Here is a 25,779-nt window from a genome sequence, read left to right on the forward strand (position 1 = left end):
AGAACTCAGAGCCACGCTATACCAAGCAAGCTATATAAAACAGCCTTTGTGACCTGTGTGTTTAATATGCAACCAAACTCACTCCAGCTCTCAGCAATTTCCAAAACCACAGACCCAAAACTGCCCCAAAGTGGACCTATTATTAACTGCGTCCGACCAAAATGGGTTTAAATGAGGGAAAAGCAGCGGCGCTGCCTCACCACAGGAAAGCAGCAGGAGATGCCTCCTGGACAAAAGGTATTTCAGGCACGTCCCGCTGAAAGCAGACCCCGGTGCGGATCCATAACATGCTGGATAGATTAATTATGCCATGTGGCTGGGAATGCCCCACGGCAAGAGGAGCTAGGGGGAATTTCTGGAGTAACTGCTCCCCTGACAAGTGGCTGGGAATGAACAGGTTATCGACATTTAAGCTCGTTTTCAGGCCTTTTCCCCACAAGCCGAGGTCCAGCATACAGCACAGCTGAATCCTAACTGAATTTATCATTTTGGCTTCCAACGATTATTAAAATGAGACAATCAAAATCAAGCCCAGTTCTGTTCCCCACCAGGCGGAGGCAGGGTTAGTTTATTTACTTCACCTCCTTCGGAAAACTCATTTCTTCTTTTTAAACTTAATAAATGCACAATTTTTACAAGTCTGGGTAATTTTCTGAAATAATCATCATCTCAATATTAACCAAAAGTCTTATTGCCTTCAAGCCACACATGTGCTGCCCTGTGTGGCGGGTTCAGTTTCTCTGGTTGTTAGCCTCGTCAGTGCTGCTAACGAGCGCTAACGGCTCCAAGAGAAGCACAAAGTCTAAATGAGGATGATCGGTGAGTCAGAGATCAAAGTTAGTGTGGCGGTGAGAGCTTTGTGTTGCACATTTTATTTTATTTTCACTCACTGGTGCTGAACACCACGGGGCTGGTTTGGTTTAGGACAGGGGTGGGCAACTCCAGGCTTCGAGGGCCGGTGTCCCTGCAGGCTTTAGATGTGTCCTTGAACCAACACAGCTGATTTAAATGGCTAAATTAGCTCCTGCAGTTCTCCAGAGGCCTGGTAACGAACTAATCATGTGATTCAGGTGTGTTGACCCAAGGTGAGATCTAAAACCTGCAGGACACCGGCCCTCGAGGCCTGGAGTTGTCAGAGGTGAGACAGCACAGGCAAAACTAACCAGGGCGGGGCAGAAAAATATAAAAGAAAGAAAAGTGATAAAGGTGAGGAGAAATGGAAAGTCAGAACTACTACTTTTAAGCAGAACTACAACAGAAAGAAAGAATCCAGCCAGCGCTGCACAGACGTGGAGGCCGCTGCAGAGACAGACGTCAGAAACACCTCGTTAGGACGGCCGGTGACACAAACATCAGGAGCTGCTGGGATTGGCACAAACGAATGAAAACCTGATCAGGGAACTTTATGGGATCATTCCGACTCTTGCTTTGGGAATAATCAAACTACAGCTCAGCGACAAATACAGACATAAAGTGCGGACAGGACTTCGTGCGCGTGGGTCCATGGAGGCCACGTGGTGGGAAGCTTGGACTTCTTTAATAAAGTACAATAAGAGAGAAAAATTCATGTCACTTATTTCATTCATTAGCAGAGCGAGTGCAGCTGGATCAGGGTGTAACACTTCATGTTGCTTTATCATCCGTCTGATTAAGAAATAATATTCCTGCATGACTCGTGTACGTTACACAAGGAGCTGCCCTCTGTCTGCTTTATGATTAATCGCCGCCCCAGTTCTCGTCCACATGAACAGCGACAGGTTCTCGAGTTCCTGGAGCCAAAGATTAAATCTTTAATTTGCTTCTTTTGACACATCGAAGTCAAAACTGCAGAAATATTGAGTTTACTTAAAGCTGAAGTCAGTCTCCAGGTAAATATGACTCATTAAATCACTTTAAATAATAATAAATAACTATAATAATTATGTGTGTGCGCTCACGCTTTGACTGGCACAGACAGACTTTCTAATTTGCAAACACAACTGCACGATAACAAAATGCAAATCTACACAAAGCTTTCATTTGACCTTCGACCTGCTCCGTGCATAAACATCTCATCACCTCCCCCCTCGGGATGAAGACTAACGTGGGCCGTTACAGTGAGTTAGGACTCGAGGGCCGGTGAGTCTGGTTCTTTGAGGCCGAGCCGGGCCGCGGACAAAAGGAGACTTTCCATCACTTTTAATGGAGGAGCTGACATCGCGCGTCGAGTCTGGATGAGCGACGTTGCCTTTTCGCTACGTGGCTCGTAAACTTTTTCCATCCTCAGAGGACACGTTGACGTTATCGCAGGGAAAAATAAGACAGAAGCATCAGGAGTGCTGAGAAATGTGGATGGAAACTCCCTCTTAGTCCCTCAGGTTCTCGGACAATTTAGGAGAAGATAAACTTTATTTAGCCCCCAAATTCCTCTGATACAGCAGCCAAAACATTAAACATAATGTAGCTACAAGTACAGCAAATACACATGTGGATTATCCCACATCTGAGAAACGTCCCACCTGCCTCCCTCGGGAGCAGCCGATTTATTTTGCATACAATAAATTTACTATTTTGTTGAACGAAGCCATGTGAAACATATTACCATGTATATTTTGTATATTTTTGCCTTTCAGGCCCTCAAAGTTGAGCTTTGGCGCTCTTTGACTCTTTAACTCTTTAACTCGAGTCATTTTGCTCCAGCGTTTTTGAGTCCTTTGAACTTTAGACGTTCAGGAGATCCACATGAAACTTTCAGCACCAAAAGTAAAGAACACTTTGCAGGTAATGAGGAGATGCAGGAGGGATATAATGCAGGGAGGAGGACACCTGGTGCAGCTTTGATGAGTTTGTTCCCACCGCAGGCTCAGGAGCACAGACGCTGATACCAAACTGCAGCGAGGCAGCCTCAGTGCAACAGTACACACACCAGCATGTATAAAAGCGCACACACACACACACACACACACACACACACACACACACACACACACACACACACACACACACACACCTGATGGATCAGAAACTGATTTTCAGCATCAAACACAGAAAGGATCGGAACGCCCGCTTCAACCACGGAAAGCACCGCGCAGCACGGATGCTTTGACAGATTACACCTTCAGTCCAGCAGCAAGAGCGCAGGACGCTGCATCCTGTCACGCCGTGAAAGCAAGAAGATCTGCTCACATGATTCCCAGACGTGGAAAAGTTAGAGGCAACAGAAAGAAGCATCCATGCAGGATGAAACCCTTCATGTGGTTTTCTCATTTCTAAACAGGTTTCTGGAGGTCACCCTGTGGAAGGATTATTAATGGTCGTCTTTGTCTCCGCGCGTGTTGGCAGCTACCTGAGGTCAGAGTTCGGCCTCGCCTTTTCGGACTTTTTTCATTTTAATTATGTTTAAAGTTCAACAAACTGTAAGAGAGATAAATTCAGGATATTTGAGGACAGGACAGTCTGGAATAAGTGCTGTTTCAGTTCTGGGTGATGCTGACTCAGCCCCCAGCAGCCTGACATGTGTAACTTTCACTAACCAGCTGCAGGTTGCACTAATACTGTGATTTTCTCCTCTGCTCTCCACGCTGTGCTGTAACGTGCACGGATGACATCTTGCTTTGTCATTCGAGTGCCCGCTGGGATCAGTGCGTCTGCCTGTTTGTCTCTGGATGTTTCTCTGCTGCTCATTTTAAATGTTCCAGACTGACGAAAACAAAAAACTCCAACCACGAGTGAAAGTGAGGCTCTTCCTAAGTGCTGCAGCCCAGCTTTGAACTTCACTGCTCTTTGGCCGGCAGCCATCAGATAAGACTTATCAGGAGCCGTTGTTGATTCAACTCATGGAGCTTGACTCGGCTTTTAAGAACACGAGCAAAAAGCCCGCTGCGTGCTCGCCGATCTCCATCTCTGGGCCAAAACCTGCTGTCAGTTTTCCTCCACGCCTCACGCTGACATGAGCTTTTCCTCGTTTTCTCTCCTTTCACTCAGCAGCCAGCTTGATACAAACAGAGTAAAACCCTCTCCTGACCGAGAGGGAGTCAAGTAGCTTCAACGGGCTCCACTCAGGAGCTTCACAGATTCAGCGAACCTGCAGATTTAAAGGGCTCTTCCTCAAGTTTCCTTTAAATTAAACCAATTAATTTTGCAGAAACAAGTTATTTGTGCTCATTTTTAGGCCACTTAGATTTCTTCCTTCTGAAGTCAAGAGTCTTCACAGTTTAATCCCCCAACTAATCTCAATGTCAGCCTCTTTTAAAAATATGAAGGAGTGAAGGAAATGCATTAAAACACTGGAAACTAGAAGGACACCAAAGCCAGTGCACGTCTTCCTTCAGCCCTGCATCCGTCTCCACCAGCTTTTGTGTTGTTCTGGTCACCTCAGACTCGTGGCCCACAAAAGAAACCCGAACTTGATTTGATTTTTGGGGGATAGTTATTAAACTTTTTCTAGAAAAAAGTCCAAATAGTTTTTTGTCCCCTGATTCTCTCTGTCCCCCTGAAAACTTTGGACAAAGGTCAGCGCTTGCGTCCCATCATCACTGAGGACTTTGGGGGTTTTGAGGTCTCTGCAGGTGACTTACCTGTTGCAGAGCAAAGCCTTGTGATGTTCAGCTTCTTAATTAAGTTCATTAACAGATTATCATGCAGCTGTTTCCTCTTCTGGTCGGTGGTCAGTCTGCATGTTTGCTTAAGGTCCAATGATCGTTGGGTCTATTCGGATTTATTGTTGCTGAGAATTATTCACCTTCAGTTTGATTTGGTTTCAGGACCGACTCCATTGGTATAAATAAGGAATGAATAGGTGACTCAGTAGAATGAGCTGATGACGTCTTATTGTGGAAGCCAGACAAACACCGAGTTCCCACAGCAAAGAGTCCGACGACCAAACGAAGCAGAAAACACTCAAATCAACACATCAGAGAATTTTTGCATTTTAATGCACAAAAAAACAAAATAGTGAACAGATCATTTTCTCTAATCACATCGTTTCAGGACAGAATATAAAAACCAGAAAACTGAAATGTCGCGTTTTCAGTCTGTCACTGACACGCTGCAGGTCATGTGTCACAGAGCGAGCTCCCACGCAGAGCACACAGGTGTCTGATATCTGCACAGCAGCAGCGCTGCAGTTTGAGAGGCGACACAATGACACAAAGCAGCCAGGAAACAACAAACACACACAGAGGACAGGAAGCAGCAGCCCCACGGTCACACTGTACAGCAGAGGAGGGGGTGAAGTCCATAACAGGAAAGGCCGGGACAATGGGGGGAGGTTTACCCACGGCAGAGACACGGAGCCACTGTACCGTCAGATCCTTCTGTGGTTCTGCCTCTAACAGCCTCGGCTGCAGGTGCCTCAAACATGCTCACAGGGCCACTCACAGCTCGAATGTCCATGAAAAACTCCTGTGGGCTCCTTTAGTTTAGCCCTAAAAGCTTCTAACTCAGAGCTGTCACACTCATGTTAATTCATGGACATTAAATGATGTTTTTAAGTGTAAAGAGAAGCTCATTCATATGTAATGAGTCATCCAGCAGGTGGAGAACAGCCTGCTGAGCAGAAATAAGAAGTTTCAACAACATGTCTCAGTTTTTCCACTTTCAGTCTGCAGTAACTCTGCCTCGGGCTTAAAATTCTCTCTTTCTTAGTAAAAATAAAGTGAAGAGTCCATAAATTATGTCTGCAATTTTTACACTTTGCAAAGTCATCCAGAAGACACATCGAACCTGTATGATGGGCTGTAGCTCCTACTCTGCAACCCTCAGTGGCCAAAGCTCCAACAAAGACACAAGACGGGGTGTCCTCGCTGACCATGAAAATTCCCTGGATCCTCCTCAGCTGCCACCAAAATGCCAACAAAACCCTATAAACTTCCCCAGTGACAAAAATACTCTTCCTCTGTGGGCACTAAGGCCACCTCAGGCACCAGCACAACTCCTCCACAGTGCCCAGCCTGAAACCTCCCCATCAAGGATTCCTCACATCACCAGAAGATATTTATATAAGCAGAACTGTACCTTCTAAACGGGTGTCGTTAGTCCTGCCGGGACTGAATGAGATTAAATTAAACCTTTTCATCAGCTTAAAATCTGCTGGAAACTTCCCACAAACCTCCTGAGCGGAGACACGGGAGGATGAGTCTCCTCTTAACACACGTGTCCTCTGTGGACCAAACACGTCACCGATGCATCAGGAATAAATCATAAGAACAGTAAAAATTAAAAACACACACTTAAAAAAAGCTTTCCTCCTGAGACAGCAGCAGCGCATCCACACGTAGAATGAAACTTTCACAAACTCACCGAGCAGAAGTCTCTCTGTGTGCGTGGATCTGTCTCCGTCTCACTTTATTCCGCTTCCGCAGAGCCGCCGCAGATCCCGGTGGTGATGCAGCGGGTACCGGACGGGTCACCTGAAGGCTTCACACGTTATAAACACACTGAGCGCGTGCGGGCTGGAGGCTGAGCCACTCCTGCACCCTCAACCCACCCGCCCTGAACGTGCTGCCTTCACGTGCAACTCGGAACGTCCGACGTCCACATTTCACAGTGATTGGAGTCTGTGGTTTTTATCTGCCATCCACACTGACGGGCAGTGCCTGAAGGGGTTTAATTACTGATGCACTGAAAACAACGCAACGACACAAGCCAGTAAAAACACAGAGATAAATTCTCAAAACAACCAAAAACACTTTAATATTCTAAAATAAATACGACGCAATATTAATACAAACAGACGCAAACTGACCGGAAAGAAAAGCAAACGGCTTCAAAACTCTAAACAACAAGAAAAGCAATAAAAGTGCAGAACTACATAATGGCAAATCCGGTTTTTAGAAAAGATACTGTTCGAGCTTTAAAATCAAATTAATAACTTGCAATATGCAGCAAAAAGTATTTCTTTCCCAGAATTCAGTTAATATCTGCCACCATGAATCACACCCCTCTGGCTATCACACTAGATTACACAGGGCCAAGGCCCCCGGTCCACGAGCTCAGTCTGAAGAGGCTTTATGAGACAGGAACAATGAGCCCAAGGAGGCCAGTTAGAGGAAAAAATGCAAAATGAGTCAAAAACATTAAGAAAGACTCAAAAACCCAACAAAAAACGGACAGAGACAAACAAACTCAGGGTTTGGTTGAATTAAAAATGATTTGGCATCAACAAAGAGGGACAACAGACTTAAAGGCTTAAAATGACACAAAAATGAAACTTAAAGCCATAAACACTAGTTTAAACACTTAAATATATTATAAATAAATCTCTGCCAGAGTTAAAATATTTTCCAGCACGCATGTCACATTTTTTCACCCGTCAACCTTGGATCGTGGTTTTTCCCACAGCACTCGGTGTCAGTAAACACACCTGGGCTGACACGCTGCAGCGCCCTCTTGTGGTGTTATTTTATCAGCACAGAAATAAAAACGACATTTTCTCCAGTTTTATGTTTAGATGTCGGATCTTTATACCTCTCGTGCAGCCGGTTTCCCGCCCTGACGCTTCAAATCTAAAACGGATCAATAAAATGCATCAATGTTTAACCGTTTGTAGCCACGTGATTTTACCTTCAGTTCTTGAGCAGGAATCTGACTCTAAAAATATAAAATACCAAAACATTTATAAATAATTTCAATAAAACATGTTTTTGGATCCAAGCTGGTGGTTTTCTAGTTCAGGGACTGCACAGACACCACAGGGTAACGATAAAAACATTTTTATTTGTGTGATAACTTTACTGCAAACATCGGCAGGTGATTTATAGTTTTTAAAACAATAAAAGATATCAAAATGTTATTTTAGCTGTACACATGAGAGTCTGTAGGGATGTACAAATGTTAAATACAGCATGAGACATGTTTTCTGTGTCACTTCAGGAAAAATGTCCAAACACTGGACGGGTTTTACAGAAGCTGTAAGGGGAAAACGTACGAACAGTCCCTACTAATGACATCATTAGAAATTGACAAGCAGGTTCAAACTGCTTCAGACAGGAAGCTGCATTTTATCATCGCTGGCAGTAAACTGCTGCACTTAATCTTCCAGGAATTTGGCCTGGAGTTCATTTTCTGCCCCGAAGAAGATTCGTCTCTTCTTTTACATGTAGACTTAAAAAAAACAACAACTTTAAGGCAACAGCCGTACGACACACGGGTCGCCTGCTCGACCCGCTGAACCTGCACCGAATCACCTTACAGCTCCAGAAAAATCCTCAACCAGATTAAATTCAATGATGTTTATCCATCAAGCAAAACTTTACACTTTACTATTGAAGTCCATCATTCATATTTATATAACAGCGATTCCATCCCTGTAATTATTCGCCTAACAAGACCTGGACCGTTGGATGGATGATTGGACAGGCTGAAGAAAGGAGGCAGGAAGACCCTGAACCTGAACCGAGCTCAGCTAAAAGACTGAAAACACTCAAAACACCAATAAAGAGACTTAAAGTAGAAGCTAAAAATTACAACAAAGACAAAAAAAATGATGACAAATATGGAAAAATCCAAAGAAAAAAATATGAAAATAACGAGAAACTGAATAAACGTGACTAAATATTTCAACAAGGGTATTGATAATGACAAAAACATAAAAAAAAGATGACCACACACAAAAAAACAGACTGAAATCACAAAGAGACAAAAATATGCAAAAAAACCATCAGAGAAACCAAAACCAATCACAGAGAGACTGAGAGCGAGACACCAAAATGAAACGTCCAGAAAGGTTAAAAATCTTTGGTCATTCGTGTTCTGTGATGTTCTGGGCGGTGCTCCTTCTAACAATGACTTTCAGTATTGATTATTCTGCCAGTTATTTTCTCACTTAATCACTTTTCTTTAAAAACATCACTCAATGAGAATTACCAAGAAAGATCTCGAGTCGAACCTGACGCTGTAAGTGCACTCATACTAACAGTAACGAGAGTAACAGTGTGGCAACGAGTCTGACTGCATCTGAGACCAAAAGCAGCAACTTCAGGTGTTTAAAGCAGTAAAATGAGGTTCGTGCAGAAAATAAGAGAATAAACCCTGAGCGTGACTGCAGGACGTCTGAAGACTGAACATATAAACAACTAAACTCCAGGTTGTGATCTGACCTGATGATGTACTGAACAAAAGCATTTAGCACTGAATGCCACAAAGAAAGCACCAGCAGCAACAGGAAATAACCAGGTTGGTAAACAGGAAGTAGATGTTAGGGCACACACACACACACACAGTGGGTGGATTATAGCAGATTAGAGAAAGAGGTATAATTCATACTGATTCATGGTTAAAATAACTAACATGCATAACAAAGTTTATCTGCGGATATATGGAAACTTTTCTAGTGAAAATCCATCAACATGTTTAACTGAACCGACACCTGCGACGGCTTTGGGGCCACTTATCTTAAAAGTTTGGCTCCCTGTGATTTGGAGGTGAATCCTGTCAAAAATAAGCTGAGCTTTGATCATAAACAGAGATTCTTAAGTAAACATACAAAACAAAAATGGTTATATGGGTCGTGGGATTAAATATCGATACCGTGCTGCCTACAGGATGGAACATGCAGAGGGATATTTGGAGGTAAACACTTTGTTCTCCCGCCCGTAGACGAAGAAGCTGTAGTCTTTCCCGCTGTAGGTGTAATAGGCATGAGTGAGGGGCACCAGCTCGATGCTCTGACGCTGAGGAGGGAGATCGGACGCTCAGAGTCGACACAGAGCAACAAACCTCAAAGAAGGTGTCTGAGATCGGCCGAGAGGGCCGCGTGCGCGTATCTGTACCTGCTGCAGGATGCGGCTGGTGGCGGTGAAGCGCTCGAGGTGTTCGTTAATCAGTTTTGTTGAAACCTCACAGATCTCCTGATCCGGGAAACCCTGGATAGGATACACCTGGCAGCAGCAGGAAGTCTGTATTATTATAAATGCATTCATATAGTTCATATTCATCCACACGCTGACCAAACATCCAGGTGTGTGGTTGCACTCTCTCCCACAGCAGGACAGAGGAAGCAGCCGGTGTGGATCCAACACACAAATGAAAGAAAGAAAAATAAATGTGTTACCAGCAAACTCTCATCGACGAAGAAAGCGTCTCCCGACACCTTCTCGAACTTCCTGTCAGGAAAGTCGGGCTGGCGGTCGGGAATGAACTCACTGACGTTGTTCTTCCTACACATTTAAAAAATAAACACAAACGGCTGAAGCAGTGATGTCATACGGAGGGCCGTGGGAACATTTTGAGTGATTTTGATACCACGTCACTGTGAGCTGGATGAAATGCAGCAGGTTTTGGCTGCCGAGACAAACGGAGCAGGTCTTGTAGCCGTGGCTGTGGCAGCTCAAACACCTTCAGGAGCGAGAGACCGACAGCAGAGTCAGAGACAGCGTGAAAAACAAAGAGAGCAGAGCTGCAACGGCTGCCTGCAGGCTCCGTGCAGCTCCATCTGTGTGCTCTCCCTGCTCCCCATTCATCATGTCAACTTCATTTAGGGAGGACGATGAAATCACAGGGAGGTCAGACTGTTTGGGTTTGGCCAAAAATCTGTGAACAGGCTTGTTGCATGATCAAGCACCAGGAGGTTCTCCTTCAGACGCCTCGAGATGGTGGACTTTCTTTGGTCCTGTATCCTGCAGGCTCATCCACGGATGCTGCATCGTAGCCACAAACATGACCCTCACCATCCCTTCCCCTCTCTCTCTCAGTTTGTGTCAAAGGCACAGTACACCCTCGGGGAGGCGTGGCCTCCAACGGCCTCCTGACTGCCACACCTCCCATGTATGTTACAGTTATCCCTCCACTGGAGTCCTCAGTTCCTGCTGGACATCTTTCTGTATCAACACTCACTTCCTGCCTGCTCTTCATCATCATCACGTCTCCCCTCAGTCCAGGGAAAGCAGCTCAGACTTTTACAGGTTGACACGAAATCGTGCCTCCGATAAGCAGAGACGTGTGTCGCAGCACAAAGTGCTTTTGTTAGCTGTCCCTGATCATCTGCACATTTTAGTGAGAAAGAGGCAGAAAAGCAGCAGACTGGGCTCTCACCTCTTTCGACCTCTGCCATGACAGGAAGTGCAGTGCTTGTTCCTGATACGACCGCGGCCGTGGCAGAACGTGCAGCGCTTCTGCAGAACGAGAAGAACAGATTAAAAAGATTCATATTCACTGCAAACTATGTTTGATCATTTTAAACTATGATGGATGTGTCTGAACATTCAGAGTTTCTGTTTTATCTTAAGCAGAGATGAACAAACAGAAAATAAGTGAGATAAAAATCAACAACCAGCAGATATTTTTCATGTGTCATAATTCGCAGTTAAAGCTGGAAGCGAATCGTGAACGTTCTCCCATTTCTACTTGTCCTGTTAATTTAATAAAATATGAAACGCTTTAAAAGCCGGACCTGGCCTCGGCCGAAGCAGGCGGTGCAGCGAGTTCTCCCGCAGCCTTTGCACTTGTGACATACCTGGAACACAAATTTGTGTTACTGTGATAAAACAGCAGCTCAGGAAGCTGAAAAAAGACTAAGAGGCGCAGAGCCGCACCTTCACGAACGACGAGTGCGGCACTCGGATCTTCTCCACCTTGTCGGTGTATCTCTGAGGCAGCGACACCGGGATGTCCCACGGCGCGGGGCTCATACCGTACTGAGGACCGTCCACCGTCTGACCTGTTTCACACCAGGACAACATAACTGATGAAGAGTTATCCCGCCTCGTGTGACCGACCGCTCCTCACCCTCAGCCGATTGATCCTGTGTCACCACATTTCTCCACTTTAGATTTTAATCATCAAGTTTGAGCTTTTCTGATGTGTTTTCCCCCCGAATCAATACTTCTGACAGATACAACAGGAGGTGAAACAACAAGATGAAATGATAACAAACTGAAAGTTTTCAGGTTTCTGCTGCTTTCCCACCTCGAGAACTTTTCCCAGGAACTAAGAACCGTTAGAGGAACTCTGTCTGCTTCCAGCACAGGAATCAGGATCGGGAAATTACTCCACCACCTTAAAAAAATCCCTGCATGTAAGAGGAACTGCCTTTAAACAGGAAGAACAGGAACTATAAAGAAACTTGGATTAGGTGAGTAGTCAGCTGCTGCATTACCACCACCTACTGGACTCCAGCAGTTAGTTATACAGCCAGCAGTCGCAGGGTTTCTGCATTTCGCTGGTCTCTTGCCTTTGTATCGTGACAGACGTGGATCTAATCCTGTTGTTCATGCAGGAAACACATCATGTGAGGAATTGTTTTTACCGTTGTAGGGCTCAAACTGCCAGGCGCTGGCTCTGGTCTCGGTGTAGGTCTCCAGTCGATACTGCAGAAAGAAAAGGAGGCAGACTGGAAACACTGGCAGCACTTTGGATTCAAAACCAAGTAAACTGGGTTTTAAAGAGAAACTTAAAAAGCTTTAAAATCATGTTTGCTGTGAGCTGTTAAAGCTGCCGTGGATCCTGGACAAGCTTTGCTTCCTTACATCAAACTCCGTTAAAGTTGAACAGCACCGACTCATTTAACATGGAGCTTTGGTGTTGTTCTTTATTTCCTGTTTCAGAGGCGGACGTTCAATGATCAAAGTTTCTGATAATGAGGCTGGTTTCTGTGCAGGCACTCTCTGTGAGCCAAAAGCTCAGAGCCAGGAGTTTTTTCTACCCCTGGCTCTGTATGATGTCATCCTAATATGGTCATGTTATCTTAGATGTACAGCTCCAACCACCTGCTGTTTAAACCTTCTGTTTATGGCAGCCAGCCAATCAGGAGGAGTTGTCTTAAACAGGGAGGAGCTAAAGCAGCTTGTTTCACACAGAAGAGGACCTCAGGGTTCATGCAAAGCTGCTCTAAGCTGAGCAAATAATAAAAACATGAACCTGGAACTGAGCAGAATAGCTCCTCTTTAACTTCCTAGGACCTGGCGTCCACATATGTGGACATCACATTTTGGGTTGTTTAGACCAAAATACTCAGTTTTGCTCTACAAGGGCCTGATGTGCACTTACGAGGATGTTGTACTGTCACTGTTCTATTGAAATTTAAAGCGAATGTCCTCATATGTGGATCCCATTTTTCTCAGAAACAAAAATCAGGTAAAAAAAATAAATCACGTAATTCTTTGCTTTTACATTCATCAGGTTCCAATCAGCCCAAAGAACAAAGCGAAATTAAAAGTGCCATGAAAGAGTTCAGGTCTCAGGAGATTAAACAGAAATGCATTAGGACAGCCATCCCCAACCACCGGGCCACAGACCGGTACCGAGCTGTGAGAGATAACGTTAACTCGGTTTCCCTGGGTCTTTCCCCGTGTTGTAGTTGTGTGTCTTATTTTGAAAGAAATGTTTACACGTTACCATAGCGACCAGAGAGCATTAAGGGGCAGAGAGGCAGACGTTACTCTCAGTGTTGTTGGTGCATTTCAGGAGGACGCTGCTAATAAAGTTACACAATTACACAGTGAATTCATGTTTATTGTTATATTTACAAAATGCCACAGTTTTTGTCTCGGTCCTATCATTTTATTTTGTTGTATTTATCTGCAAAACCTTAAAGGCCGGTCCATGTCTGACATTAAATCGGTCCGTGGGGACCACTGCATTAGGATACTCTCCCACTATGACAGCTGAGATAACCTCCAGTCGCCCCCAGCAACCATGGATGCATGCATGGATGGATGGATGGATGGGTGGGTGGGTGGGTGGGTGGGTGGATGGATGGATGGATGGATGGATGGATGCATGGATGGATGCATGGATGGGTGGGTGGATGTTACACCTGAGGTCTAAAATTGTCAAGTAGCTCTTTTACAGAAAAGTTGAGAGCCATCTTCACCACCATGTCTTAAGTATATTAAATGTTTATTATGTTATTTTATGATCATTTTTATTGCATTACTGGCAGACGCTCTTGTATTATTTACACTTATTAGATTTCTACACTCCTCCACCCTTATACTGATATCTAATTACTGAAACACGTGTGGGAGGAGGCACTTAAACTGCTAATTCCAGGAGGTTAACACACGCCATCAGTCACATCTGAACTCTGTTTTTGCTCTGTTGTTCAATTTAATTGAGTCTTATTTCTAAAGCTCCACATCCCAACACAAATCAAAGCCAGACTTTGTTATTCCCCCTTGTTATCAGATGTACCATTTTCATTTCTCTATGGTCAATGATTCATTCTTAAAGGCATCGTTGTTGTTAAACTGTTTTAATGAGTGAAGTTAAAATCATTAGCAGTTTTCTTGCAGATGTCATGTTGGTGTGAGTTAGTTTTGGGAAACATAAAGCCACAGGTATGAGACCTACCCTGTACACTGTGATGGGCTGCAGATCTTTGAAGGTGAGGTTCCTGGCAGGTTTGGAGCTGTAATTCCATTTGGATTCCACAAATTTGAGCAGAGCATCTCTGGCTACATCCTCTGACACCGAAGGGACCCTGGAGAAAAATATCTTTCATCCCACCGGGCCTTCATTTGTTTGTCGAGCGACTATTTTGGCTGAGATAAAGCAAAGAATCATCTGCAAAGCCTTTAATAAAAAGATGACCTGCAGGAGTTACCTGACGTCGGGCACTGATGTGCTTCTGTTTTGTTCAGGTTGGGGATTGTAGGCAGGGGGCGGTGGGTACAGCGGGTTATCGTCATCTGGACAAACGCATGAACAGAAACACAAAAACAAAGGCAATGAAGGTGGTGTTGGTGTACAGAAACCTCAGAGTAGAACAGAAGGCTCACCTCCTCCTTTGAGGCCCTGATATCCATGAATATCATCCAGCCAGCCAGGAGGTGGTGCTGATGGTCCCTCCTCTGGTATGTTTGGATCGAATGTACCTGAAAAGATGGGAAGAAAAGATTGTTTCTGTGGTAAAGTCACAGTTTGAGTAGAAATCATGGAAAAATCAGGTCTGAAAAGTGTCATAAACCTGCATTTTTTTATTTTTTTTGCCTGTCCCGTTTGGCTCTTTTGCATCAGAATTGTTGTCTAAAGGCAAAGAAAGATGCCCAACGGATTTACTTTACCAAACTGACCATCCCAGCCTTGCCGTAATGGTCCATTTGATTCACCTTTTATTGTTTATTTTATTTTCACTTAATGAATACGGGACAGACTTGACTGGGGGAAAGAAGGGGAGAAAGAAAGAGGGAAAGAGAAACAGCTGAGAAGAGGGACGGGGGAGAAGGGCAAAAGACAAAAACCAACAGAACGGGCAGAGGGAAAAAAATGCATATATCAATCACCTGGATCACCTGCTGAGAAAGAAAAAAGAAAACAAGCAGAAGAGAACAAGAGTAATAGAATAAACAACATCACAATGATATATGGGAATATGACAGTAAATACTAAATGTTAAACATTATTGTGCAGCACATAAGATCAACAGAACACAGTGTGCTTTGAGGTAGGAGCCAAAAAGGGTGTAGTTTGTGGGTGTGATCACCTGTGTGTACACCTGTGAGCATGGACGCGCTTGTTTTTTGTTTTTTAAAAGGTTCCTTCATGTAATGATCTGCTAGAGGGTGTGGGGGGGCCACAGCCCCGTCCTCCAGGGTGTGAAGCAGGTGTGGAGGAGATCAAAACTCCAGACATCCAGAGGCCCCCAGAACACAAGAGACCAAGGAAGACCAACAGAGGGGCAGCTGCGCCACTGTCCCAGAAAGAGCTGAGGAGAGTCCCAGATGAGGGCTCACTCAGCAGCCGCGGAGCAGAAGCCAGGGGGAGTTGCAGTGACGCGCCCGTGAGCTCCGCCGGCAGCCAGCTGTGCCTGAGTGACCGAGCCCCAGGCCGAGAGGCCGGGGGCACCCCACCTCCGAAGGGGCCCGAGCGAGCCCCAGGCTCCAGGCCCCGATAAGCGGCCGCCAAGGAGTGAGCCGGTGTGTACCTGGACGCCCATCCCCGGACACAAAGAACCACCAACGCACCGATGTCTGAGGGAGTCCGCCACTGGCAGGGGAAGTGGTGGTAGGGGGAGATAGGCCTCCAAACCTTGGAGGGCCTGAGATGTCCCCAGAGAGGTGGCGCCTGACACCCAACCTGACATATAGACACAGACATACAGGCACACACAGATACAAACATCCATTCCCACCCTCATGCTCTCATATGCACTTACTCCACACTCAACCAACGTGGAGACAGACATAAAGAGACGCTGTACACACGATCACACTCCCCAAGCGTACTCTATGAACCGGGTCTAGGTGCCCCCGCCCCTGCATTTTTTCTAATGGCCAGCAGGGGGCGACTCCTCTGTTGCCATTTTGATACCACATGATATGTCGCATGCCCCACAACGTCAGAGCATGCTCTTAATGAGACGATGCCTGCAGCATTGTTGGTCACAAGCAGGAAGCCAGGACCCAGTGCAGCAGCGTGGCCTTGTACAGTGGCCTGTACGAGGCCTGGCCTGTAGACGTCCCTCCATGGATATGCTAACCACCAAACCGCTCGTGCTGAGCGATGTTACAGGCAGCATAACACGGCTTCTCTAAAGCATTTCACGTCTGTCACCTGTGCTCTGGGTGAAGCTGCTCTCATCTCTGAGAAGCACAGTGGCAGACCTGCTAATTCTGGTATTCTATGGCAAAGGCCATTGGGCTCCACAGTGGTGGGCAGCGAGCACAGGGCCTGCTAGAGGACATGAGGCCCTCATGAAGGCTGTTACTGATTCACCCCAGCAGCCTGCTGCAGGTCATTTTATAGCTCTTGCAGTGTTCATCCTGCTGATGGGTTGAAGGCCTTCTACAACCCCGCCCAGCTCTCCCAGAGTTACTGCCTGTCTCCTGAAAGTCCCGTGGTGGTGATGTTTGAGTTGGGAGGTTTTATGCCAGACATAAATTCTGGTGCCAGTTTACTTCTCTGCTTTGGTGTCTTCAGGTTCTTGATAATTGTGCTCTAACCTGATTAGTCTCACCTGTGTTGTTCTAGTCACACCTGTTTCCAAGCAGTCAGTGAGTTCCTCAAGTGTACGTAGATCGTCAGGGATTGTTTCGGTACACTTCTATTTAAGCCTTTAGAGTTTGCTTCACTGACTGATCACCTGTTAATGATCTAAGCCTGTTTTTGGATTAAAGCTCTGGACTGTGGAGCGCTCGAGTAAAAATAAGCAACATGCTGCGAGGGAGTGGCCAGTGTTTCTGTCCGCGTGGCAGGAAAGGAGGATGCATTCTTTAGCAGAGGCTGTCAGGAAACTGGTCCAGCCTCAGGAAACAGCTCACACGAGCATTATTAAATATCACTATAAATATTTACACACCAACTCATTATTCCACTGCCAGTACATCAGATGGATGCACTTCTATGGTTTTACAGCACGAGTGTGCACACTGGTGCACTTCTGTCTTTGCAGTCACATTCCTGTTAGAGGCCAGTCTATCACAAACAATTAAAACATTAGAGCGATGCAGTGTTGGGGGAGATTGGCTTCAGGTACCAGTGAGACAGGAAATACTATTCAGAAAGTTCTCTTTGTGAAAGTTCAGGATAAAGAAAGGCTTAAAAATCCTTCACAGAAGTTTATAGGATGGGGTTTCATAATTGTGGGAGCTTAGACCAGCTCCCAACAAATGTGATGGTAAAATCCTCCACAGAACTCCAGCAGACATCTCAATGATACAGGCTGGACTGACCGGCTCCACCAAATCAGATTAAAGATCAATCAGTGTCTGAACTGTTTCAAAGACACGAGGATGGAGGCGCACACCTCCTGAGCTGTCTGTTTAAAGCAGTGTCACTTACATCATTTATTACAGTCTGCTGCTGCTTTTAAAATAGATTTTAATTGAAATAGAAAATAAATGTCATAATTCAGATTTTTGTATTGCTCACACCCACAAATGATCCCAGAAAGTTTATTCTGTTCATCTGTTCGTAGAGCCATCGGTGGGAGAACGTGACGAAACGGTCCTGCTAATACATTAAAACTCAAATTTCAGCTGACAGGAAGGAGGACAAAGGCAACGAGGAAGCACAATGTGGAAAACTAATTATTGGGAATATTCCTTCCTTCCCCAAAACATATTGTGAAGTTAGAATAGTCGATAACACAGCAACTCCTCGTGGTCCTTTTCCTTGAGGAAACGTACAGAACTTACAAGCTGAGCTCTGTATTATGAAGTGCTACCAAAAACAGAAGAAAATGTAGAAACAGCTACAAAATCTGTGACTCTGCAGTGATGCTGCAGCTTCACAGAGCAGGTCAGTGAGCCTGCAAAGGCTTTGTGTTGGAGGGCTTCAGTTTAAATCCAGTGAATCTGGAAACGTTTAACAGACTGGGATAATGGGGAAACTGGACACAGGTGTGAAATTGAATAATTGAATAATCAGGCTCCATCTGATCTTAATGACCTTGTAGTACCATATCACCCTATTAGAGCACTTGGCTCTCGCTCTGCAGGCCTACTTGTTGTTCCTAGAGTATTTAAAAGTAGAATGGGAGGCAGAGCCTTCAGTTTTCAGGCCCCTCTTCTGTGGAACCAGCTTCCAGTTTGGATTCAGGAGACAGACACTATCTCTACTTTTAAGATTAGGCTTCAAAGTTTCCTTTTTGCTAAAGCATATAGTTAGGGCTGGACCAGGTGACCCTGAATCCTCCCTTACCCATATGGAAAAGATATATTTATAAATCTTATAAAGTTTGTATCTGTCTTGTGTGAAACTTGTATGAAAAGCATACAAGAGTGAAAACAGATATAAGATCCCTTGAAAAATTATATAATGAAACTTGTATGTTTTGGATACTTACTAAAACAATGTATGAAAGTAATGAGAAAGTGGCCACTTTCATGAGTAAATCATGTAAGTTTTTACAATTTCTTTTCCATATGGGTAGTTATGCTGCAATAGACGTAGGCTGGATTCCCATGATGCACTGGGTGTTTCTTCTTCACTCCTTTTTTCACTCTGTATGTAATCATTAGTTATTATTACTCTCTGGCTCTCTTCCTGTCTGAACCTTGTGTTCAGACTGCTGCCTGCATCTGTCTCATGTGTAGTCGTGGTTTTTCTCACTATAGAAATCGAATTGTACCAAAAACATCTGAATAACAGAGTTTAGCTGCTTCGGCCCATGAAACGACTGAAACGACTGAGACGCAGCTGTGCCATTTCAACACACAGCTGTGCACATCAGCATTATCTAACAGAAACAAAGGGGCTGATGGGAATAAGTCTCCCTCCTACAGTTTAAGCAAGTTAGGACAAACTAGCAGCTTCACTATGAACACCATCTGAACACAGCCTGGTTTGCTAATCTTTTCCTGGCTTTGAACGGATCACTTTAATTTCTGTCAACACACCGACTCGGGACATCTAGTGATTCCCTTCAGTGTTTGTCTTCACTCTACACAGTTCCTCAGTATCAGTAACCTAAACAGTGCATAAAGCCTCAGGTAGAATCAACTCTGATTCAAAAACAGGTCTCTCTGAATAAACCGTCTCATTTGAACTCAGCACAGAAAACTCTGATTTATTCTCATCAGAAATACATTTGTGCCCTTATTACTGACCTGACAGCTGTGACTATTAAACAGATTCATGCACATTAGGATATGTGAACTGCACGCTCAGCTAAATGACGCCGCAAAATTAAGGCTCTCGGGCTAAATTTGGCCCACTTTATATTCTTAATTATGGCCACAGCTGTTGACTGTACAGTCACACATGCTGTGTGCAAGATATGGAGCCACAGACGAGCACAGAGATGTGGAAGCGTCACAGCAGCACATCTCAGCTCAAAGTGATGGTTTCACTCTTACAGGTGAACCACACGATCACAGAGCTCTTCCTATTCCTGTCTAAATGTTTTAAAGTCTAACAAACCTTTTAGTCGACTGATTAAGGACTCATGTTGTACATGACACAACTTCATGACACATGCAAAGTTCATTAAATAATGCAGATCAGTAAACTATGAATGTGAATTCTCAGTTTTCTATTGATGAGGGCAGGGATAGCTCAGCAGGTAGAGCGATCACCCCATGATCAGGAGGTCGGGGGTTTGAATCCCTACACACTGCTCCCCGCTGCGCCTTAGTGGCTGCCCACTGCTTCACTGAGTGAATGGGTCATATGCAGAGAGAGCAATTTTCCCACGGGGAAAATTAATTCAAAAATTCAAAAATCTCATCAATTAAAGTTGATCTACAGAGAATTACATTTTTATAGGACAACAATAAATCAGCAGAGACATAAACACAGACAAATCTATAAACACGGAGCCAATTAAACATCTGTTTTTCAGATTTACTGTTCACAGCTAAAGTTAGTTTTTATGTCCACGCTGGTATTTGGTAGTATAATAACCAATAATAACCCCCATGAGAAGCACAAATAGCATATTTTTACACAATAGATGCGATTAAACCACTTCCACGGCACCGTGCAGCCATTTAACATGTGCGTCACGATGTCGCCCGACACAAACACTTTGTCAGCAACCCAACAGCTCTGAGTGTTTTTCACGAGCCGGGTTTGCTTCCAGATAAAAATACAGTGGCAGCGAGCTCGTGGCGAGCGGTACACAATACCTCTGGCTGAGGGATAAAAATATCAGCGAGAAGGTGTTTCCCGCCACGAAAAGATCTGGGCTGAGATGGTCTCAGTGTGTGAGAACGCTCTCAGGGAGGGAGGATGGAGGGAGGAGAGAGAAAAATAAAAATAGAGTCAGAGGGGGGAGAAGGAATGTGAAAACAAAGCCAACTTATTACTGAGGCTTTAGCTGGACAATGCATCCAAAGCCCCTTCGTCTCCTTTTCTTTCTCTGAAGCTCAGTTTCTAAAAGTCTGCTTTAACTCCAGATCATTTAATTTAATAGACAAATTTACTGTTGACTGGAGCTGCGATGGTTCCTCAGTTAGACCCTTAAAACAGAATTCATTAGCAGCATTTAAATAAATCATTCATTAAGCTCCTCTGATTTTCCCTACTGTCTGTCGTATACGGTTTAAACTGTTACAATGTTGCAGGCCTAAATAATGAGCTCTGGTAATGAACTCTTCAGAGGCGATAAATGCTTTACGCTCCACTTCCAAACGCTCCCAGTGTGACATCGTCCGTCAAAGACACACAGCTGGTCTCAGGGCGACGTTTAACAAACAGTCAATCTGTCTTTGGTGCAGAAACACACACAGAACCAAAAGTAAAGTTACTACATGCTTTATTTGGTGTTTTAATGATCATTTAAATGATCTGAAGCTCGTGTTTATCTTCAGCCATGTGAATACCACACTGCGCGTGCTCACCAGTTCGGCTTGGTTCATTAAAATTTGTTTAGGTTCGTAAATCTGATAAAGTGAAACTGGTTTTGGCAGACAGATGAACTCACTCAGAGTGAGATAAACACCGAGACCCAATCACTGCGCGTCTCGTGACACGGCGCCGCTCAGCGTGGCCTCCTCACACCATCCGACACCTCCCACACACAGATTGAAAGGCTCCATTATTACAGCTCGTTTAATGATGCCTGACCAAGGCTGTGACCAAAACCTTTTGCCTGGTCATATTTTACATGTTGTCACATTGAAGTAGCAGAATGTTAGCCAAACTAGAGACGCAAAACAAGCTTCAAAAACTTGGACGTTTTCTCCAGTTAAATGCCAAAAGCATTCAGTTACTATACTGGCTGTGCAACCTATGCCTTGTTGCCAGACTCCTGGGTAGGTAGGACGTCTTGATAACTGCAGGTCAATAAGCAGCAATAGAGACCATCTGCAACCATCTAACAAGAAAAAACACGTACTCCCCATCTGAAAGTGGTTGCTGGAGGTTGACGTCGGTCACTGTGAAGTACACTGATAAAAAATCACTCGCATCCACTAAGAGACCAGTCAGTGCAAGGGAGGGTTCACCTTCAAAATAAAAGTTTGCCTTTCAAAGCATGTTGGCTACAGCAGCGGTCCCCAACCCCCGGGCCTCGGACCGGTACAGGTCCGTGAGGCGTTTGGTACCGGGCCGCGAGAGTTGAGGCTCAGGTGTGAAATGTATAGTTTTCAGGGTTTTTATCGGTTTTCAGCGTTATTTTGTTATCGTTTTTATCGTTAACTCGGTTTTCCTGGGTCTTTTCACGTGTGTTATGAATAAATCTTATTTTTTTCGGTACCGGTACTAGTTTTATTTTGTTGTATTTATCCACAACACCTTAAAGGCCGGTCCGTGGAAATATTATCGGGCATAAACCGGTCCGTGGCGCAAAAAAGGTTGAGGACCGCTGGGCTACAGCACAGATGAAAAACCTTTATTTTGAAGGCTCACGTCAGGCTTTTACTATGGCTTGACTAGTAGTTATAACAAGGAGACCAGTTGGGGTCTACACCTCATCACGCCCACCCCTGCTATACATCAAGCTGCAGTCAACAGAAGGTTTCCCCTCATGCTGACCCTACCTTTCTGCTCAGCAACATCAGGTGTGGTGAACAGGTGTGTGCAACCATATTTATCATCTAAAACACACCCATGAGTCATGCCTCAAAACCATGCACCAATACAGAGTGTGCATCTAAACCAGGGGTCCCCGATCCCAGTCCACGAGGGCCGGTGCCCCTGCAGGTTTTAGATCTCACCCTGGGTCAGCACACCTGAATCACATGAGTGATTAGTTCATTACCAGGCCTCTGGAGAACTTCAAGACATGTTAAGAAGGTAATTTATCCATTGAATCCATCAGCTGTGGTGGAACAAGGACACATCTAAAACCTGCCGGGACACCGGCCCTCGTGGACCCCTGATCTAAACCAACCCTTGTAATCCAAAAACAAGAAAAACTCATTTGGCTCCTACAGCTGTGTTGGGCCAACTGGTTACTAAGTACAGTAACTGACGAAGTACAGGTTATATAAATGGGATAACATTCTTCATAACGTACCGTAAACTTCTATCCAGATCAGTAGGAAAGTAATAAAAAAGATTCATTAGCATGAAAAACGGTGATAATTCATATGTAAACAATGTGTGAGGACAATGTCAAAGCTCATGGCATCACATCCAATATGGCAGACAGGAATGTCCAAACCAAAGAGTCGCCCCCTGCTGGCCATTAGAGAGAAGGCAGGTCCCCGTGACCTTTGCTGCAGTCGTTGGTAGTCACGTAGGAGCAGGAAAAACAACACTTTTTCGATGGTTATAATAATGACAGATCTTTCTTTGTTTTTATGACCATCCTTACATGATTTTTAATTTTAAACCCTTTGATGAAAAACAGTTTAGTTTCCTAATTTCCTGCATTTACTACATTTATTTTTGTATTTTAGAACTTTCACTTTTGATACTTTGTGTCTTTTTTAACAGTGTTATCATGGATGTATGGTTATGACCACGGGCCCTATACATATGATAACAGTGTCATACTCGTGCAAATAGTTTGATGGCACAACAACATGCGCCAGTAACATTTTATAGCTGCGACACACAGCAACATCAACATCTAATCCAAAACCTAATCTAAAGGTCCATGTGGTAATCTGACACAACAACCTGAAGTAATTAAAAATTAAAATATGACCATGTTTATTTTTATTTATTTAATTCTTTAATTTGCCTGACTCCATCTGTCAGCCTGTCCATCATCACTGCGAACAAGAAGGGGCTCAGATCCTGATGTAATCCCAGACACCAAAACATCACAGGTTCACAGTGATGAGCGTTCTGAAACAGAAGTGGTGCTCCCACTGCTTTATGTATTCCAAGGAAGAGGGAGGAAGTTACAAACTGATCATACCACGCTGTTTTGTGCCCTTGGCGTTATCAGCACCTGTAAAGGGAGTTGTCTTCTCCAACTGGAGGCTGAAGTTCATCTAGTTTTAGAACCGTCCACAGAACAGTCTATTACCGTGTCACAACATATTCTAATCTAAAGCACTTAAATACTTTAAATTAGAATAACAGAAACTTTCTGTTTCTGCCCTCTCTCCTACATCTCCATACCTCTACAGGTATGTTGTATGGACCAACCACCCTTCCACTCTTCTTTTTCTTCATAGCTGCCCTCACTTCCTCCTTATTAATTCAGAGTTTTACTAACACTTCCAAATTTACTATCTTCCCTCCTGATTTTCTTCAACACGCTCAGTCTGTTATCACCCTCACCTGCTGCACATCCTTTCAAGCTCAATCATCTATCGAGCCAATAGATACGAGTCATTTATGGGAGGTTATGGGCTGTCCTTGGGCAGCATTGGACTGTCCGCATCCGTCATTGATGGAGGTGGTGTCAGAAATATGTGCTGCTTGAGCTGCTGATGGACCATCAGTCAGCTGGAGTGAAGCTGGTTGTTCAAACGAAAGCCGCTGTCAGCCATCCTGCTGTGTGTTCTTTTTATCTGAGATCTTTCTTCTCCCGTTGCTGGTTAACTCCACTGTCTCTCACTTCCCTGTTCTGCCCACTTATCAGCCAATCAGCACACAGTGTCATCCATGTCGAGCACCATGTGGTTGGGATTTTGGAGTACAGTAGGGGCGCACCTCTCTACAGACGGACACCAACGCTGCAGCAGAAAGGAAGCCTCTGGCTTTTCCACCTCTCTCCTCCCCAACACTCCCAGTGCTCCTGTTTACTTTTTTCCTGTCCCAGTAAAACTTTTACACGAATCAGACACGATGCATTGTTTTGTTTTGTAATTTGTTTCCTACTTTTATCGCGATAATACTGTAAGATTTGGATTATCGTGAGTTGTCCAAGTACATCTTCAAACCCTGATAATGAGCAGACTGGTGAGTGTGTGTAGTGTGCAGAGGTCCGGGTAATCATGAGCGTTTTGAGCTCTCAGCCTGCAGACGCTCCTGACAACTTTAAAGACCACAAACAGCTGAAGAGGAGCAGAGCGCTGGAACAAAAGCAGCTCTCTGCTCCCTTTGAACATGCTCACCCACATCTTCTTCTTTCTCGTCCATTCCTCCGCTGCTCACGGTCGTTAAACGTGAATGAAGCGCCTAACAACAAGTCGCGCGCGGTCACGGTAACAATATACCACAACTTCCGGTTACAGTTTTCAAAGAGAAAAGCTTCTGTGTGGGATACAGTGTGTCACGTTTCCTGTGAGGTGTGCGCTCAGTGTGTGAACTACAGCCGGATTTATTAGAGGTGTTTCTTTTCATAATTTCAGTGTTTTTTATTCTGTTTTGACTTTTCTTTAAAGTCGGTTTAGTTTCAGTTAAATTTCATTGTTTCAGTTTAGTTTTTATTGTCTGAACTGTTTAGTTTTAGTTCCGTTTTATTGGCTCCAGTGTCACTTTTAAACTTTGTGGGTTTTATTGTATGGAGAGCATACGTCACAAAATCGTTTTTGGTTATAAAAATGTTTTCCACATCTATCTTTATTTATCTAGTTAGTTTTTTAATAATAGTGATCTGCTGTTTTATATAAAGGCATGAATAACAACACCAGTCAAATCTGTTGAAAATGCTTAAAGTGTTTGATGACTTTGCTCCAAAGGTCTCAAAAAGCCTTTTTAAAGTTCCTTTTCTCATTTTCTACTAAAACTCTCGTCCATCGCGTTCCTGTTGGTTTTACTTCTGTGAGCTTCCGGTCCAGTCTTGGCTGCTCAGGTCTCACTTTACGCTGTCATTTTGTAAACAGGGTGGCCGCGCCCACCAATGATATGCAAACCATTCAGAAATAAATAAATAAAATAGAATAAAAGAGTTTTCCAGAGTTTTCCTACTAGATTATACTTTTTTTGTTGAACTGCACGACATTTTACAGGGATATGAATATGTAGTTTTTACCACATTAAAAACTAAAGTGCAAGTTTTACTTTATTAATTAATACATTTTGAGCCCATGTTTATAAAGCGCTCTAAAATACTGTATATGCAGTATATATGAT

General features: G+C 44.2%; 2 protein-coding genes across 5 annotated transcripts in view; both read right to left on the reverse strand.

The window, feature by feature from the left end:
• The window catches only part of LOC146710382 (semaphorin-3D), a 110,118-nt gene extending 103,677 nt beyond the window's left edge, over window positions 1-6,441 (reverse strand). For all 3 annotated transcript variants that reach the window (XM_085457797.1, XM_085457798.1, XM_085457796.1), the window contains exon 1: window positions 6,280-6,441. The gene's annotated coding sequence lies outside the window, so the exon portion shown is untranslated. The remainder of the gene's footprint in view (window positions 1-6,279) is intronic.
• Window positions 6,442-7,675: 1,234 nt separating this feature from the next.
• On the reverse strand, window positions 7,676-25,010 carry LOC146710383 (protein SSUH2 homolog). 2 transcript variants are annotated; one of them, XM_085457799.1, is made up of 12 exons: window positions 24,819-25,010; window positions 14,697-14,792; window positions 14,522-14,606; window positions 14,269-14,398; window positions 12,224-12,284; window positions 11,511-11,635; window positions 11,369-11,431; window positions 11,011-11,090; window positions 10,222-10,314; window positions 10,031-10,136; window positions 9,750-9,857; window positions 7,676-9,650 (listed from the first exon to the last, which is right to left on the reverse strand). In XM_085457799.1, the coding sequence occupies exons 1-12, from the start codon at window positions 24,841-24,843 to the stop codon at window positions 9,516-9,518; spliced, it is 1,107 nt and encodes a 368-aa protein (XP_085313925.1). In that variant the 5' UTR covers window positions 24,844-25,010; the 3' UTR covers window positions 7,676-9,515. The 2 variants fall into 2 exon arrangements, with proteins under 2 accessions (XP_085313925.1, XP_085313926.1); XM_085457800.1 differs by lacking the exon at window positions 10,222-10,314.
• Window positions 25,011-25,779: the final 769 nt, after the last annotated feature.

The sequence above is a fragment of the Copadichromis virginalis genome, linkage group LG5, assembly GCF_057382275.1.
Source record: "Copadichromis virginalis isolate Kocher_CV1m ecotype Utaka linkage group LG5, C_Virginalis_male_GT1.1, whole genome shotgun sequence".
Classification (NCBI taxonomy): Eukaryota; Metazoa; Chordata; class Actinopteri; order Cichliformes; family Cichlidae; genus Copadichromis; species Copadichromis virginalis.